At 45.3% G+C, this 17,598-nt stretch overlaps 1 protein-coding gene across 2 annotated transcripts in view; it reads right to left on the bottom strand.

The window, feature by feature from the left end:
* Positions 1–17,598, bottom strand: part of SART3 (spliceosome associated factor 3, U4/U6 recycling protein) — a 41,894-nt gene that overhangs the window by 13,020 nt on the left and 11,276 nt on the right. Inside the window, exons 2-12 of one of the 2 annotated variants that reach the window (XM_070769731.1) lie at positions 17,071–17,197; positions 15,873–15,977; positions 13,582–13,766; positions 12,247–12,352; positions 10,901–11,025; positions 3,656–3,811; positions 2,832–2,970; positions 2,243–2,350; positions 1,475–1,552; positions 1,069–1,127; positions 45–154 (exon numbers count right to left, since the gene is read on the bottom strand). In XM_070769731.1, the coding sequence (XP_070625832.1) occupies positions 45–154; positions 1,069–1,127; positions 1,475–1,552; positions 2,243–2,350; positions 2,832–2,970; positions 3,656–3,811; positions 10,901–11,025; positions 12,247–12,352; positions 13,582–13,766; positions 15,873–15,977; positions 17,071–17,197 (1,298 nt within the window). The remainder of the gene's footprint in view (positions 1–44; positions 155–1,068; positions 1,128–1,474; positions 1,553–2,242; positions 2,351–2,831; positions 2,971–3,655; positions 3,812–10,900; positions 11,026–12,246; positions 12,353–13,581; positions 13,767–15,872; positions 15,978–17,070; positions 17,198–17,598) is intronic. The other variant, XM_070769732.1, reaches the window with a different exon arrangement.

Here is a 17,598-nt window from a genome sequence, read left to right as displayed (position 1 = left end):
CCGGTCACACCTGACAAGCGCCTCCCCTCACCCCGGGCTGTTACCTCTCCAGGTTGTAATACTCGAGCCACATGTTGGCGAACTTGGCGTTCCCTCTGGTCATGATGCTGTCCCAGAGCTCTCGCGCTTTCTGCATGTTGTTGCAGAGTCGAGCCTGAACGCATGAACAGACCAAGTTAGGAAAGGACTCAGGCCTGACGACGTCAACACCCGCTACAAAACACACTTCAGACACTGTGCTGAAAACCTCCCACCCCAAATCCGTGCTTCTCAGCCGCTCAGACACCGCCAGGCGCCCCGCCCGCCCCCCAGGGTAACAGCCTGGCCCAGGGACCCGGCCTTTCTGCAGCGTCAAGCCTCAGGCTGTCTGCCCATGTTCACCCCGAGAACAACACGAGCGAGCACACAGGCACGGAGGGCAGTGCTGGCCAGGCATCTGATTTTATTTTTATCAAGCCTTAACTCTAAGTGTTTCATCCGAAGGCCAAGGCAGGGACAAAAAGACCACCAGGAGCCAACGCTGCCCTTAACCTCTGCGCCTCGGCTGCTGCATCCTTAATGTGGTTTCAACACAACCATCCCATCCACCAACAACCCGACACCTGACTCCCCTCAGAGAACAGGACACAGGGGCAGAGTCCACATCTGACTCACCGTGGGGTCCACGATCCAGCAATAATATTCAACTCATCATATCTGCTAACTATCATCTGTCTTCCACATTAAGTTTCAAGTCTTTCTAGCACAGGGACAGGGTCTATTTCATCCCCAGCCCACAGTGAAAGGCCTGGCAAACTGCTCACGCCTAGAACACGCTCATCACTGGGCTCCGGAGCGGGAGAGAAGTAACACACGAGTGAGCACCTGGAACGCAGACAGCTGCTGCGCAACCTGGCTGGGAGCCCGGATGCCCCCAGATACCAACAAACACGTGTCAAGCGAGGTAAACAACGCAGAGCCCTGCAGAGCCTAGGTGGTCATCTGGGACCCCGACTCAGCTTCAGCCACGCTATGGGACCAAGGTCCCGAAAAGGTGGGTGAAACTGACAGGTCTGTGAAAACATTTACCTCGATCCGAGCCCAGTTCTGCATGATGAGGCAGCTCGGATCTCCACTTTCACTGAAACCTTCAAGAAGAGTAGTAGACAAAATTAGAAAGTAACCGAGGGACTTCTCCCTGCTGGTCCAGTGGTTATGAATCCACCTTGCAACGCAGTGGACATGGGTTCGATCCCTGGTTGCGGAACTAAGATCCCACATGCTTCAGGGCATCTAAGCCCGAGGTCCACAACTAGAGTCTGTTGTGGACTCAACACGTCACGCAACACAACGTGTTACAACTAAGATCCAACACAGGCAAATGAATAAACATTAAAAGCAAAGAGAATAGCGGAGAGGCAAACCGCCTTGGTATGAAAAGGCCCCACGACCAGAAGAGGAAGCACAGGCAGGCAGGGCAGGAGAATGCACTTACGCTCCTCCACCTCCTGCTTCAGGTACTCCAGGGCGCGGGCAAACGCGGATCGCAGCTCCTCCAGCTCTTTACTCGAGTCTGTGAGAAAGCACAGGGCAGGTTCGACTCTCGGACATCACATACCACGTCTTCTAAGTGCTCTCCAATCCCACACTGACACTCCCTGGGCTCACGCCGGAGACGCCAAATACAACACCGCCCGTTCCTGCCCTAATCACACACGGTGGGTGGGGTGGGGGAGGCAGGCAGACCCAAGACAGAGCACGTCACAGACGGTGCAAAGACAAAGGGGCCAGGGAGCCACGTGGGGCCAGAGCGGAAGGGTCTTCCCCGAGCCGGCAGAACCAAAATCCACCTGCATGCGTAACAAGCACCAGTGGGGTGGCGGGTGGGAGCACGGCGGGGCTCTGGTTGCTCTTTATTATTTTTTTTTCCGGGAGGGAGGAAGGCAAGGGATCCCATGAGGTGGAGGGTCAATGACTTAAAGGGAACACAGCTGTCCCACGTAAAGAACTATTCAGGGCACACAGAAGGGAGAAAAGAGGCTGAAGAGGTTGGCAGGGGCCAGCGTAAAAGGTAAGGACCATTCCTCTCTCCCTTTAGCATCTGCGGCGTGACTCCCTACAGACTGAAGCGGCTACAACGTCCACCAGAGGCTGGTCTGCACCGCTTGCCCCGTCGTGAGGTACCTGGGCCACTGCCTCATCCCACCAAAAGACAAGCGAAGAAACAGCTCAGTTCCGACAGGAAACACGGGAACTTTAATACCTTGTTTGAAGTCGACCCTTCTCCTCAGGTAATCAAGGTATGCCTGCCAGATCTCCACATAGTCGGTGGCCTGAATGAAGCCAGCGCTGAGAGCTTTCTCAAAGGTCACTAGAGTTGAAGAAAAGGCCAGGATTTGTTGTCAATTCAAAAAGAAGCTAATATAAAATTATCGAGATCATCATAAAAGCCTCTTATAAAATACTTATATGGCTAACAGTAATAACGGGATGCAACGAAGTAAAATGAGCTAGAGAAATATTCAGAAGAAAGGCTACCACAGCGGTGCACAAACTGTGTTCTGCAGAAAGGGCAAGTCCCACAGGGGGCCCTGCGGGAAAGTGCTCCAGGTCAACTGGGCTGGAGAAAAGCCGACGACTCCCAGGAAAATCATGACTAGTAAAACATTAAAAGGTTTTAAGAAGTCAAAAATACAACTAGTTTATCTCTCACTTAGAGCCCTTTTTGTCACTAACACCAAATATTCCAAAATAAACCCCCGGGGAAGGCTGAGTTAATGACTCTGTCACAGCCCAACGTTCTTGACTTGGGACAAAAAGCTTAGACATCTTCCCACAAAAACAATCCGCACCCGAAATCACTCGGTGTTCAACTCCATGTCTCTCCAGGGCCAGGAGGTACCGACTCCACAGGGCAACTGTCCACGGGCAGTTTCGAACAGCACGACTGTGCGCAGACAAAACCAAGTCCTTTACTTTCAGCTGCCGGTCCTATGATAAAGAATGCCAGGGTCAGCAGAGAAAGTTTCATTCGGACGTCACCATTCACAGACACTCTCAGCAAAACCAACCAACAAAAGAAATTTCCTTAACATGACTGGTGTCTTCAACAAAGAAACCGCCAGGGGTTCGAGGGGAGAACAGAGGTACAGAAAAACCTACAGATCAAAGAGCTTTAAGAGACATCAACCAGTCCTAACGTATGGACTTAGTTGAGATCCTGAGTCAAACCTCTTAATACACATGAACTGAAACAGTTACCATCAAAATGGGATCTCTAGATTTGCTTCAGAATAACATGGAAGGGGGGAATAGGTAAGGAAACAGATAAAACTAGTTAAGATTACAGACCAAATTAGACTAGTGCCATTAGTTAAGTGTTGAAGATGGGTGATGGGTATTTGTCATTTCATTTTACTAATCTGTCTATATGTATTTAATTTTTCCATAATAACATGTTAAAAGAAAAATTGATCTGTTGTAAAGTCCTCGATAGTAAGACTATGCCAACTTTTTTTCAGTTAGTCATCAGTATAAAATAAAACACGAGAACACTTCCTTAGTGAATCAAGCAGAGAGGGGCAGCACACCGCCAACTCCTGGCGCTCTTTCTGATTTCAAGTAGAACCTAAATTGGTAAAAATAAAGTGAGATTAGAACAGGTAGGTTATCTTACTAGGTACTGACTGTAACGGATCCATAAGTCTGGAACAAGGCAGTTCTCAACCAGGGCGCGCTCAAAGATCAACTGAATGCGGGCGGGGTCGCCAATTTTCATCTCAAAATCGATGTACGCTTGATACTCGGCCAGCCTGGGTGCTTCAGCTTGCAGCTGGGGCAAAGGAGAATGGCAGTGAAGTTGCAATGGGCTACGTGACACTGTCAGAGAGCACACACATGTCCATAGTAAACCATGGCAAGAATGGCCACAGCAAGGTAAGGATCACCAATCCCCACTCTCAGAACCTCTGCACATTGGATCTATAAGTCTGACGGACAGAATTTGAGTCCAAAGTGCCACCTCGTGGCAAGAGTTACAGAGGCTCCATAATTCCTTTTCTAAGTCTACTCCTAGATCACAGAGAATTGAAACCACCCTTCAACCAGTAATTGCATGAAAGACAAATACATGGCCAATGACCACTGCTAGCCATGTTCCGAAACAGATATCACTTTCTTGGCCTACTGAGTGGGGTGAATGCAACCACACCAGAGTGACTTGGTACCCTGGGTCATTTCACGTTTGTCGTTCCAAGTATCAGCTCCTGCCAGAGTACAGGTACACGCAGGAGACAGAAGAGGCAATATATGATCAATGTGTACTGATCCAAAGACATACAGTCAAATTCTTTTTAGACAAAATCCTCCTATTCAATTTATTCTCTCCTCAGCCACTCTGCTGATGGTCAAAACAAAACTCAGCTGGCCAAGGCTTTCATGAATGAGGCTCTTTGTGAAATACAGTGGCTCTGTGTTAGTCACTCACTTATGTCCAACTCTTTGCAAACTTCATGGACTGTAGCCCACCAGGCTCCTCTGTCCATGGAATTCCCCAGGCAAGAATCTTAAAATGGGTTGCCATTCTCTTCTCCTGGGAATCTTCCTGACCCAGGGATCAAACCCAGGTCTCCTGCACTGCAGGAAGATTCTTTACCATCTGAGCCACCAGAGAAGCCCCCAGTGCAAGACAACTAAATGCCAATGATCCACATGTGAAAAAGAGAGTGCTCATGTGGGCCAGCAAGAGCACACACATGCTCTGACCATAGAAAGATGATACTGCAGAGGCTCAGTTTCTACTAAAGAATGACGAAAATCAGTTACCCAGACACACCGTGCCACTGAAAATGGTAGAAAACACTAGACTGAATATTGAAAAAAAAAAAAAATCTTGCAAATCAACCAACTGGGAAAGAAACAAGAAATACCACAAACAAAATCTAAATGAGAAGGCGACGGCACCCCACTCCAGTACTCTTGCCTGGAATATCCCATGGACGGAGGAGCCCGGTAAGTTGCAGTCCATGGGGTCGCTAAGAGTCGGACACGACCTGAGTGACTTCACTTTCACTTTTCACTTTCATGCACTGGAGAAGGAAATGGCAACCCACTCCAGTGTTCTTGCTTGGAGAATCCCAGGGACGAGGGAGCCTGGTGGGCTGTCGTCTATGGGGTCACATAGAGTTGGACACGACTGAAGTGACTTAGAAGAAGAAGAAGCTAAGGGAAAGCTAAGCTTTTGCCAGTTTAAGAGATAATATTAAGAATTTGATCTTTACAACAATCCCAGGAGGCAGTTATCATTTCAATCCCATCTGACATTTGAGGAAACCAAGTCAGAGGAGTAAAGTCCTAGCCCAGAGCTAAAAGCTGTGTTCTCACTCATCAGCCATTAAAGATACCAAAAGCAGAGCCAAGAAGTCCAACAAACCTTAAGCAGGATAAATACAAAGAAACCCACACACCTGGCCCTACTGTAACCAAACTGCCGGACATCAAACCAAACCAAAGACATCTTGGGACTTCACTGATGGTTCAGTGGTTAGGACACTGCTCTTCAAACGCGGGGAAAGAGGGTTTGATCTCTGGTCAGGGAACTAGAATCCTATATGCACAGCCAAAAAACAGAGAAATAAAAACAAACAAAAGACAATGACATCTTAAAGCTGGCCAGAGAACAAACAAGAATTTCCTTTCAAGAAGCAAGAGTTAAGACAGCTGACTTCTCAGCAGCACAACAGAAGCCAGAAAGACATATTTAACTGCTCAGAGAACAGAACTGTCAGCCTAGAATTCTATATCCTGAGAAACTCTCAAGGAGAACAAAGACCTCTTAAATAAAAAACAGAAAATGTGTTACAAGCAAATATCCAAGCACATGACACTAAAGGGTGGACCTGAAGCAAAGGAAAAGTGACTCCAAGTGAAAGATCTAGGATGTGATAGGAGGAGGCAAAGACAGTGGGCAACGTATGCAGTACATGTGGCCACAGGTGCTGCAAAATGCAGCCCAACCGTGACTTGGGGGTCAACTGAAAGATAAGAAACACGAGAAAACAAAAGCACAGGTCTGAGGAGTGGTCAATGAAATAAAAAATATTCTAAGGCCAAGAAAAGGGAATAAAGGCCATTTATAATTAATACTGTGTGTGTATTATTGTCAACACAGAAAATTCCCCCAAATCTGTACATTACCAGTATTGATAAGGACTGAACAAGTTTGATTAAAATATCACTAAAAAATTTCATTTTATATACCCGGAACAAACAGCTAGAACAGAAAATCTTTTAAAAGATATTGATTACAACAGTATCAAAAACACTTAGAAATACATCTAAAAATGTGTTCAAGGCACTGGATAAATTTATAAGACCTCACAGAAAGATAAGACCTAAACAGCAGAGGCCTATACCATGTTCATGAACTAACACCAAAAAAAGATGTCCTTTTCATCACAGGGGCCTGGGATGCAAAAGTAAGATGTCAAGAGACACCTGGAGTAACAGGCAAGTTTGGCCTTGAAGTACAAAAGGAAGCAGGGCAAAGGTTAACACAGTTTTGCCAAGAGAATGCACCAGTCATAGCAAACACACTCTTCCAACAACACAAGAGATGATTCTACACATGAATTCACCAGATGGTCAATACCAAAATCAGGTTGATTATATTTGCAGCTGAAAATGGAGAAGCTCCATACAATCAGCAAAAACAAGACCTGGAGCTGACTATGGCTCAGACCATGAGCTCCTTATTGCCAAATTCAGACTTAAATTGAAGAAAAGTAGGAAAAACCACTAGGCCATTTAGGTATAAACTAAATCAAACCTCTATACACAAGAAGTGACAAATAGGTTCAAGGATCAGATCTGATAAGACAGAATGCCTGAAGAACTATGGACAGAGGTTCGTAAAATTGTATAGGAGGCAGTGATCAAAACCATCCCCAAGAAAAACAAAGGCAAAATGGTTCTCTGAAGAAGTCTTACAAATAGCAGAAAAAAGGAGAGAGGAAAAGGCAAAGGAGAAAAGATAAATCCATCTGAATGCAGCGTTCCAAAGAACAGCAAGGACAGAAGAAAGCCTTCCTAAGTGAACAATGCAAAGAAAGAGAGAAAACAAAAGGGAAAGACTAGAGATCTCTTCAAGAAAATCAGATGCCAAAGGAACATTTCATGCAAAGATGGGCACAATAAAAAACAGTATGGACCGGACAGAAGCAGAAGATACTAAGAACAGGCGGCAAGAACTGTACAAATAGGTCTTAATGACCAGATAACCACAATGCTATGATCACTCACCTAGAGCAAGATATCCTAGGGTGTGAAGTCAAGTAGGCCTTAGGAAGTTATTACTGCAAACAAAGCTAGGGGAAGTGATGGAATTCCAGCTGAGCTACTTAAACTCCTAAAAGATGCTGCTGTTGAAGTGCTGCACTCAATATGCCCAACAAATTTGAAAAACTCAGCAGTAGCCACGGGACTGGAAAAAGTCAGTTTTCATTTCAATCCCAAAGAAGAGCAATGCCAAAAAATGTTCAAACTACCACTGCACTCATTTCACATGCTAGCAAGGTAATGCTAAAAATCCTTCAAGCTAGGCTTCAACAGAACGTGAACTGAGAACTTTCAGATGTTCAAGCTGGATTTAGAAAAGGCAGAAGAGCCAGAGATCAAATTGCCAACATCTGCTGGATCATAGAAAAAACAAAGGAATTCCAGAGAAACATCTACTTCTGTTTTGATGACTATGCTAAAGCCTTTGACTGTGTGAACCACAACAAACTGTGGAAAATCAAGAGATGGGAATACCAGACTACCTTACCTGCCTCCTGAGAGACCTGGATGCAGGTCAAGAAGCAACAGTCAGAATCAGACATAGAACAACAGACTGGTTCAAAATTGGGAAAGGAGTACGTCAAGGTTGTATATTGTCACCTTGTTTGTTTAATGTATATGCAGAGTACATCATGCAGAATGCTGGCCTGGAGAAAAAGCAAGCGGGAATCAAGACTGCCGGGAGAAATATCAGTAACCGCAGATCTGCAGAAACCACCACCCTAATGGCAGAAAGTGAAGAGGGGCTAAAGAGTCTTAATGAAGGTGAAAAGGAGAGTGAAAAAGCTGGCTTAAAACTCAACATTCAAAAAACTAAGACCATGGCATCCAGTCCCATCACTTCATGTCAAATAGATGGAGAAACAATGGAAACAGTGACATACTTTATTTTTTTGGGCTCCAAAATCACTGAAGATGGTGACTACAGCCATGAAATTAAGACACACTTGCTCCTTGAAAGAAAAGCTATGACAAACCTAGACAGCATATTAAAAAGCAGAGATATCACTTTGCTGACAAAGGTCCTTATAGTTAAAGCTATGGTTTTTTCAATAGCCATATACAGATGTGATAGTTGGACCAGAAAGAAGGCTGAGCACCAAAGAATTGACACTTTCAAACTGTGATGCTGGAGAACACTCTTGAGAGTCCCTTGGACAGCAAGAAGATCAAAGGAGTCTATCCTAATAGAAATCAACCTTGAATATTCAATGGAAGGACTGATGCTGAAGCTCCAATACTTTGGCCACCTGATTCGAAGAGCCAACTCATTGGAAATAATCCTGATGATGGGAAAGACTGAAGACGGGAGGAGAAGCAGGCGACAGAGGATGAGATGGTTGGATGGCACCATCAACTCAATGGACATAAGTCTACACAAACCCCAGGGGATAGTGAAGGACAGGGAAGCCTGGAGTGCTGCAGTCCATGGGGTCACAAAGAGTCAGACACGACTGAGTGACTAAACAACAACAACATACATGTTCATAGATTGGAAGATTCAATATTTAAAAGATGCAAATTCTTCCCCAAATTCATCTACAGATTCAATGCAATTCCAATCAAAAATTCAAAGGAATCCCCTGGCGGTCCAACGGTTAGGACTCTATACTCTCACTGCTAAGGGTCCGAGTTCCATCCCTGGTCAGGGAACTAAGAACCTACATGCCGCATAGTGTGGCCAAATAAAAAAAAAAACAGTAACTATACTATCATTAAGTAGAACCTGAAAAACCGATTCTCATTCTTAACGGAAGCATTAATAGCTCAAGAAAGCCAAGGCCCTCTAGAAGAGGAGCAGCACGAATGGGACTCATGCTACCGAAGATCAAAACTTAACTGTAAAACCATCACATCATCACAACAGTGTAACATGAACCAGTGGGGTGGAACAAAGAGCCCACAAATAGACCCACACAGAAATGGACAGCTAATCCCTGACAGGCATCGGGCAACACGCGAGTGAGGGCGGGGGAGAATCATCAAAGTCAGCAATGAACAACTGTTTTGCTACATAAAAAACAAAGTTAGCCCCCACCTCAGACCATGCCCAAAGATCCATTCCAGATGAAAGCTGAAAAACAAACAACAAAACTATAAATTTTCAGAAGAAAAACAAGAGCTAAGTCGATTAGTATCCCCAGAGTACGGAGAGAATTCTTAATCACAAATTCTAAGGGAAAGAATGATAAATCCAATTACATTAAAATTAAGAACTGCTCACTGGGCTTCCCTGGTGGCTCTGTGGTAAAGAATCCGCCTGCCAGTGCGGGAGGTGTGGGCTGGATCCCTGGTCCGGAAAGATCGTACATGCCCAGGAGCAACTAAGCCTGCAAGACACAGCTACTGAGCCTGCGCCCTCGAGCTGGGAGCCACGACTACTGAGCCACGCGCCCTAGAGCCTGTGCCCGCAACGAGGGAAGCCACCACAATGAGAAGCCCACGCACCGCAACCAGAGAAAAGCCCATGCAGCAACAAAGACCCAGCACAGCCAAAAATAAGTAAAATTACTTAAAAAAAAAAACAAAACTAGTCATCAAAACATGCCACTGCGGGGAAGGGGGGGGGGGTGGTGGGTGGGATGGCAACAACAACCCACCAACTTGGGAGGAAGAAATTGCAATACATGCAACCAAAAGTATGCATTAAGACCCAGGACACCCAGATATCAGTTAGAAAAAATGTGACAAACCAAAAGAAAAATGAGTCAAAGATTTTAACAGCTACTTCAAAGATTTTTTTAAAAAAGGAAATCTGAGGTTTGAAAAGACACTCAACTTCATTAGTAATGAAAGGGAAATGCAAATTTAAACTGTACTTTCAAATTCATGAAGACTGGCTAAAATGTATGTCAACATCCCAGCTGGCGGGCAATGAGAATGCTGACACCGCCGGCAGAAGCAGCGACTGACAGCCTGGAAACAGCTCAGCTCTGCCTCAGGGCCCAGCACTTCCTTCCACTGTGATACATGTTCCTCAACAACTCCTACATATGTGCCTACAGAAACCCTTTTTCACGTGTACCAAGAGATACGTCTGAGAATCATCGGAACAACTCTCCTCCTCCTAGCAAGACACTGGATACAGCCCAACTACCTATGAACAGGACAGTTTATACACAGACAACTTTACAGCAGTGAAAACAAATGGACTGTAACTACACTTACCAACGTGAGTAAAACTCAAACACATCTTGAATGAAAGAAAATATACAGCCTGATTCCATTGTACAAAAGCTCAAACACAAGCAAAATTAAACTATACATTAAGGATACATTCATAGGGTGTAAAACTATAAAGAAGAGCAAGGGGATGATGATCACAAGTCAGGAAAGTGGTTGCCTCTCGGGAGGGGGGGGAAGCAACTGGAGAGGGCACAGAGGAGACTCCTAAGGGACTGGCAACGCGCTATTTCTTAACCTGGGTGGCGGGCACATGGACGTTCACCCTATTATCAGGATGTAAACTGAATGTACACATTTATCCACCCTACACATTTCATGACAAAGATCCTGTTTTACTCCCAACTGTTGACTTAGGGAAAGCTGGGAGACAGACATTTAATGTAAAAGGGGCCACACTCACCAGGGCTTCCTCGTAGGGTTTGTATTTCTCCAGCTGCTGCAGCGCTTTGTTGTAGCTCTGAATTACTGACTCTGGAATGGGGTCTTCAGACCATTCCTCATACTCTGCAAACGTTGCTTCCATATCTATTGAGAGATGGAGTCAGTCTTGTGGGTCTGACAGTTGGGTTTTATCAACTCAAACACAGAGTAAACTCTGAGACAGGTGCCCCGGGCCCCTCCCGCATCTCTGGCCATGGGCTCTTACTGACTGAACCCTGAGCTCTTCTGCTGAGCCCTGAATTGGCCCCAGACTCTATCCTGAAGAACCATCCTGGGCAGCCCTACCAGCTAATCCAACCATCAGAAAATGAAACTAACAGCAAGGCTATAACCACACTTACCTACTGCTTCCTATGTTCTAATACTTCACATCCATTATCTCATTCAATCCTCACAATTCTGCAAGGGAGGTTCTACCGTGATTCCCACATTGCGGTTGAGGAAACACAAGCAGAGGGTCACATCACCCGGCCACAGTCAATGGCAGAGAGAGGCTCTGAACCCAGGCAGTCTTCTGGCTCAAGTTCACGCTCACTCACCATGCTGCACTCTCTCACACTGGTATGTGAGGTGAAATGTACAAGCCAGCTCCGCTCTGGCCTTTTCTGCTTGTCATCCAAGGATTCAACTGGAGAGCCACTTTATAATTTGTCAAATCAAACCCAAATAAACCAGGAAGTAAAAAGAGAAGTAACACCTGGGTTCAGAGGTTCCGAAGCTGTGCGGTGCATAACCGCATCCAGGGAACACGCAAGACGGTGGCCTCGAGCTCCTCCCACGCTTGGGAAGTCCTCTCAGTGCTTCTTGCGTTCAAAAAAGGAGGTTTGGCTTGCCAAAGTATGTTCACACGAAAAAGAATCTTTCCCAACCCCCAAAAATTCAGACAGAGCTACTCCAATCAACTGTGCTCATGAACCAAATCACCTCCACAGAAGACGTAACATAAGCCCACGTCAAATATCCACCCTGTAATGGAGGTTTCTTCTGAAGAGAAGATGCTTATGACAGAACTCTCATTCCCCCAGAAAACACAGGGGGTCAGCTTCCCTAGTCCTCTCAGAGACCCTGTCTCTGCCCACCCCCGCACCATGTCTTAACACAGGAAACTGGGAGTCCCGCCTCTGACCCTCACAACTCTCCTGAGCGTTAACAATCCAAGATACATTTTCACCCAGGGCCTTGTCAACAGTGACGCTGTCCAATAAGAAAACAAACGCCAGCCACGTCTGCCTCACGAGATGCTGGGGAAGGCCTAATCATAACACGCCCCAAAGCGCCGACTGCTGACGGGGCAGTTTCTCTTACCGTAGAGTGGGATCGCCAGCTGTCGCCGGAAGAGACTGTGGACTTTCTCCAGCTGTGAATCAAAGGTTTGTTCCCAGTCAGAAGGGGAAAGGAAGCCAGCCATGGGCTAAAGAAGCAAACCCGTAGTAAATGACAAACTTTGGTTCTGCCTACTTCAAAACTTATTTCAGCACATTTTTAGCTCACACTAAAAAAAATTCATAGGACCCCTTATACATGAAGTATTATGCCAAACGTTGTAAGAGGCTCAAATGTCAATGTTATCTCTACCAACTGATGGTGATGGGGAGAGCAAGAAGGAATCTAAGAAATGGACCCAAATGACTATCATGAGATAGGACAGAGGCATCTCAAGTATCAAAGGCTCGTGGCTTGCTTCAGGCTGGTTTTTAGGGCTGTCTGCAGCTATCCAGGGAGGAAGTTAGGAAAGACTCCTAGAGGAGCTGGCATTGGGACACGTCTGCAGGCTCTCTGGAACTAATGAGACAGAAACGGACTCCCGGATGAATGAACAGCATGAATCAAAGCACAGAGGCAGAAACTGCAGGAATACTGAGGGGAGTGCAGGACCAGAGTCCACATGGGGTCACAACTGACACGTGTCAGCCAGAGGCTCTGCCCCAGCACCTCAGGGAGGGTGGGGGGCAGGCATCACTGCACGTTCTTCAACAGGGACTCAGTCCAGAAGGGCCTGGGCTCTTGTAATCATGATGATCCAAGTAATACAGGGCTCCACCGCATACCAACAACAGTGTGGTCACACATGTAGTGGGAGAGACACTGGGGCGTGGGCTCTCAAAGTCTATAAATCATAGTCTAGTCTAAAAACTGCAATTATGATGAGGTCAAATCTCCCATAGTCACTATGGGACACGCTCTATATATACAGTGTACGAAGATAACCAAGTCACCCCTTCAAAATTATATATGTTACATATAATTTATATTTATATTAACATATTTATATTTTAATACAAATTATATTTTTATATTACATTAGTAGATAACATGTATATATTAACATAATCTATATTTATATATTATACTAATATAATATTAATACATAATTTGGGGGGGTGACTTGGTTATCCTTGTACATTCACCTGGAACCATAACTAAAACAGCAGTATTTTTAAACACTACAAAAAGCCTGTATGGCATCTGCTTTTTAGTCAAGGAAGACATTCCTGCTATTCCACAAAGATACTTGATTTTATTTACTTTACTGCCCACCCACCAAGGGATGGGCAAAGACCGTTTTGTTAATTGTGTTCTTCCGAGACCACGAACAAAGACTGGTAAGCGGCTGATCGAAGGCAAGCACTGGGCACTCACCCGGGCAGCTTCCACGATGGCACTTTCAAACTCCCGGTATGCCTCCCAGATGGCAAGTCCCTTGGTCATGTGTAACCCGACGGACGAGAGGGCCCTTTCAAACACAGAGCGGACTTTCTCAAGACCACCTTTCTGACCAATCCCGCCGACTGAGTACTGGCCGTACTCTAGCCAAATGTTAGGACCTAAAAATGAGAAGTATATTTAGGATAGGAAATGCCCAAATGTCAAAACTTTTGTTCTGATGCAAACAGAAGAAATGAGCCCACTGAAAAAGTGCTCATTCATAAAGAGAACAGCATCACTGACAGGCACCCCAGGTCACCTGTATCAACACTGCAGCCTGAGAAGGAAGTCCACCTAACGTTCCTACCAAGTATCGTCAGAGAGACCTGACTATGTAAGCAGTACATGCCAGGTGGCAATACGTAATCTTATGACTGGTTATAAAGCGGATTTATTAAAATTGAAGGAACCCTTAACAGATTTCAAAGAATATAATTAGAAATCTGAATGATTTTTCAGAAAGATTGCAAAGCCTAGACTGTTCCAACTTTTAAATCTTGATTCATTTTTAAGCCTTCTGATTGAAATGAAAAAAAAAATTTTTTTAAATACCAATCCTGTTACCAAAGATTCTAAATCTCTAAAACACAAGAGACCTGGCTGCCTTGTTTCTTTCCCTCTTTAATAAACTTTCTATATGCTCACTCCTGCAGCTTTAAAACTAATGAATTAAACTCTTGATAAATGCATTGTTTTTTACTAAATACATTTTGCCTATTAAGTCACTTTTCAGAGATCTGAAAATAAGTTGATGCTTATACACTAATCTTGGAAAATAAAAATTCTAAAAGATAAAGCTAACATGAGAATTCCTGCATGTTTTCCTGAGGCTTGCTTTTTCAATGAAATAAATCTATTTCAAAGAATTTAGCTAAAGTTTGTCAGCTGCTCTGTTTTCCCTCACCAGCACAGAGCTGCCACGTGGGCTACGGAATACAAAATGAAATGAACGAGCTCTTGAAGCAGAATCCTCCCTTAGTGAGGGTTAGTCAGGTTTACAGGAGGGTCTACACTTCTCACAAGGGGAAATGCCCACACAGGGAGTGAGGACAATTAGACAGGGAAAAGGGATATTTAATTAACAATGGGGACTTTTTTTAAACACTTTTTTAAAAACATTTTGTCCACAGCATTGTCTGATACAGTCCTCAGTGTCTGCCGAGATGGATGATTCTGTAGCTCGAGGCAGTGGTGAAATAAATATCACAAAACTATTCGCACACATTGTATGTACCAAGGTCCATTTCCTTGAGTTTGTACTGCAGTCATGGGGTTTCCCTGGCGGCTCAGTGGAAAAGAATCTGCCTACAGTGCAGGAGACGCAGGTTCGATACCTGGGTTGGGAAGATCCCCTGGAGGAGAGCATAACAACCCACTCTAGTATTCTTGACTGGAGAATCCCATGGACAGAGGAGCCTGGTGGGCTGCAGTCCATGGGGTCGCAAAGGGTGGGACACGACTGAAGTGACTGAGCACGCATGTACTACAGCCATAAGATACTGGGGGATACTGGATCAAGAAACTACACAAGACCTCTCTGTACCATCTTCGCAAACTCCTATAAATCCATAATAATTTCAAAATTTTTAAAGTTTTTTAGTATTGGGGGAAATCAAGCATCCTGTCCAAAGCTTCTAAAATTCCATTCAATACATAAAAGGTAACCTTTGCTGCTGCTGCTGCTGCTGCTGCTAAGTCGCTTCAGTCGTGTCTGACTCTGTGCGACCCCAGAGACGGCAGCCCACCAGGCTCCCCCGTCCCTGGTATCCTCCAGGCAAGAACACTGCAGTGGGTTGCCATTTTCTTCTCCAATGCATGAAAGTGAAAGTGAAGACGCTCAGTCGTACTCGACTCTCAGCAACCCCATGGACTGCAGCCTACCAGGCTCCTCTGTCCATGGGATTTGCCAGGCAAGAGTACTGGAGTGGGTTGCCATAGTCACCTGGAAATAGCAGCTAAGTTCTCCCTGGAGATAAATGCTGGGGGCAAGTCTATTCACCTCCTCCCTTCATCTGTTTCTTCCACATGTATTGTGAAACCAAAAGCCTCAACTGAAAACCACAGACAGTGATAATAATAACCGCACTGCAGTCTTTCCCACTGCTTTTTGAAGGACCTTCCTGGGGGCAGCGCCTCACGGTGTGGTCCCAGCAACCAAGAGGGACACGAGAGGGACGCGAGAGGAGCCTGCCAGACACGCTTGGGCCGGCCTGCAGGGGACTCACAGATATAATCCTTCACCGCTCTCTCGAAGAGGTCGTACACGTGCTCCCGGTCCAGGCCGTCCATGGCCATGCTGATCTCGTCGTGCAGCCACTCCAGCCAGAGCTCTGCAAGACACCCGCGCCCTGCATCACTGCCCATCCCCCAGCCCCGCCCAAAGTCGTGTGCTGATGCACCTCCAGGCATCAGCATACAAAGGTTTCGTCTGCCCCATACACCCTGGCCCAGTTCACAGAAATTCAGTTCTTACAACCTGCACTAAGCACACACGAGGCTGACGCTTCCAAGTAAGAGCAGATCACTGAAGTCATAATATCCCTCCAGCTACGGGGCAGTTTATATTCTGCAAAGTACTTACACACTTTCTCTTTCAATATCTATCAAAATCCTGAGAGGCAGGCAACAGTAACATTAGTAACAATGGCATCTATCCAAGAATTCATGACATGCCGAGCACGTGTTAAGCGAGGCACACAGAATGCCTTGTGTGCAGAAACTACTGTTACCCCATCATACTGCTGGGAACACTGAGCCTCAGGACGCTTATATGATGGTCTTAATGTCACAAAGCCAGAAAGACATCTGAAAGGCAATCGATTTCAGCTTCAACACTCCACAGTCATGCTTTGTGGGAGGGAAAGGGGGACAGAGCTGGATCTAGGATCTGTGTTAACTCACTTGTCCCTAAAAGATCGATTACATATACTCATGGAGATTTAACTACAAAGATGCTTGGCATAATCACATTTCATAAGCCAAGTTAAGAAGAAATAACTTAAATGCCCAACTACTGTGGAACAAATAAGGTATGAAACATTTAAATTAAACTTGCTTATGAAAGTGTAACTATACTATAGTTACAATTATCCGTTTCTGAGAGAACAGATTATATACATAAATACCAGAATGGGAAGCAGAAAGGGAATGGGGAAATTTTAATTATATAGAAATATTTTATCATAACATTACGATAAAGAAATCAAGATTTGAATTGTGGACTTGGTATTGCATGACCACAACTATGTTTAGCAAAATCCTAGAAGATGATAAACTAAAAGTCGCTGACTTTGGATGGATTTTCTTCCTTCCACTACACTTATCCCGAATTTTTTATAAGGAGCATGTCCCACTTTCAGCACGGGAAAAAAGACCCTTCAATTCTCTGTGTTTATGAAAGTGGCTCAACTGCGGAAGCGCTACCTTCGGTCAAAGGGAAGATCTCGCTCATCTTCTGGCGTGCCATCCTCACTTTGGTCAGCTCCCCTTCCAGCCGGAGCAACCGGATCAGGTCCACGTGGCAGTTGTAGTCATAGACGTTGATAGACAGCTGGAAGGAAAAGGAACACAGGTGGAAATTCAGAATGCGATCATCAAATAACTCAGCTTCTGTCACCACTGGCGAAAGCGCACGCCTGCTACCAGCACAAAATACGTGTTTTCTGGAAGAGACACAAAAACAGCAAGGCGACACTTCCCTCAGGAAGACGGAGAAAAACAGACAAGAGACTTTTTTTTCTTACCACACCACTCGGCATGTGTGATCTTACTTCCCTGACCAGGGATTGAACCTGGGCCCCTGGCAGAGTCCTAACCACTGGACCGCCAGGGAATTCTGAGAGACTTTTTAAAATAAATGTAACACTCGGAGCCTAGTGGGCTGCCGTCTCTGGGGTCGCACAGAGTCGGACATGACTGAAGCGACTTAGCAGCAGCAGCAACACTCCTTCA

Source organism: Bos indicus, chromosome 17 (genome assembly GCF_029378745.1).
Source record: "Bos indicus isolate NIAB-ARS_2022 breed Sahiwal x Tharparkar chromosome 17, NIAB-ARS_B.indTharparkar_mat_pri_1.0, whole genome shotgun sequence".
Classification (NCBI taxonomy): Eukaryota; Metazoa; Chordata; class Mammalia; order Artiodactyla; family Bovidae; genus Bos; species Bos indicus.
Note: the sequence above shows the minus strand (reverse complement) of the source record. Positions and strands in the feature narration are given on the sequence as shown.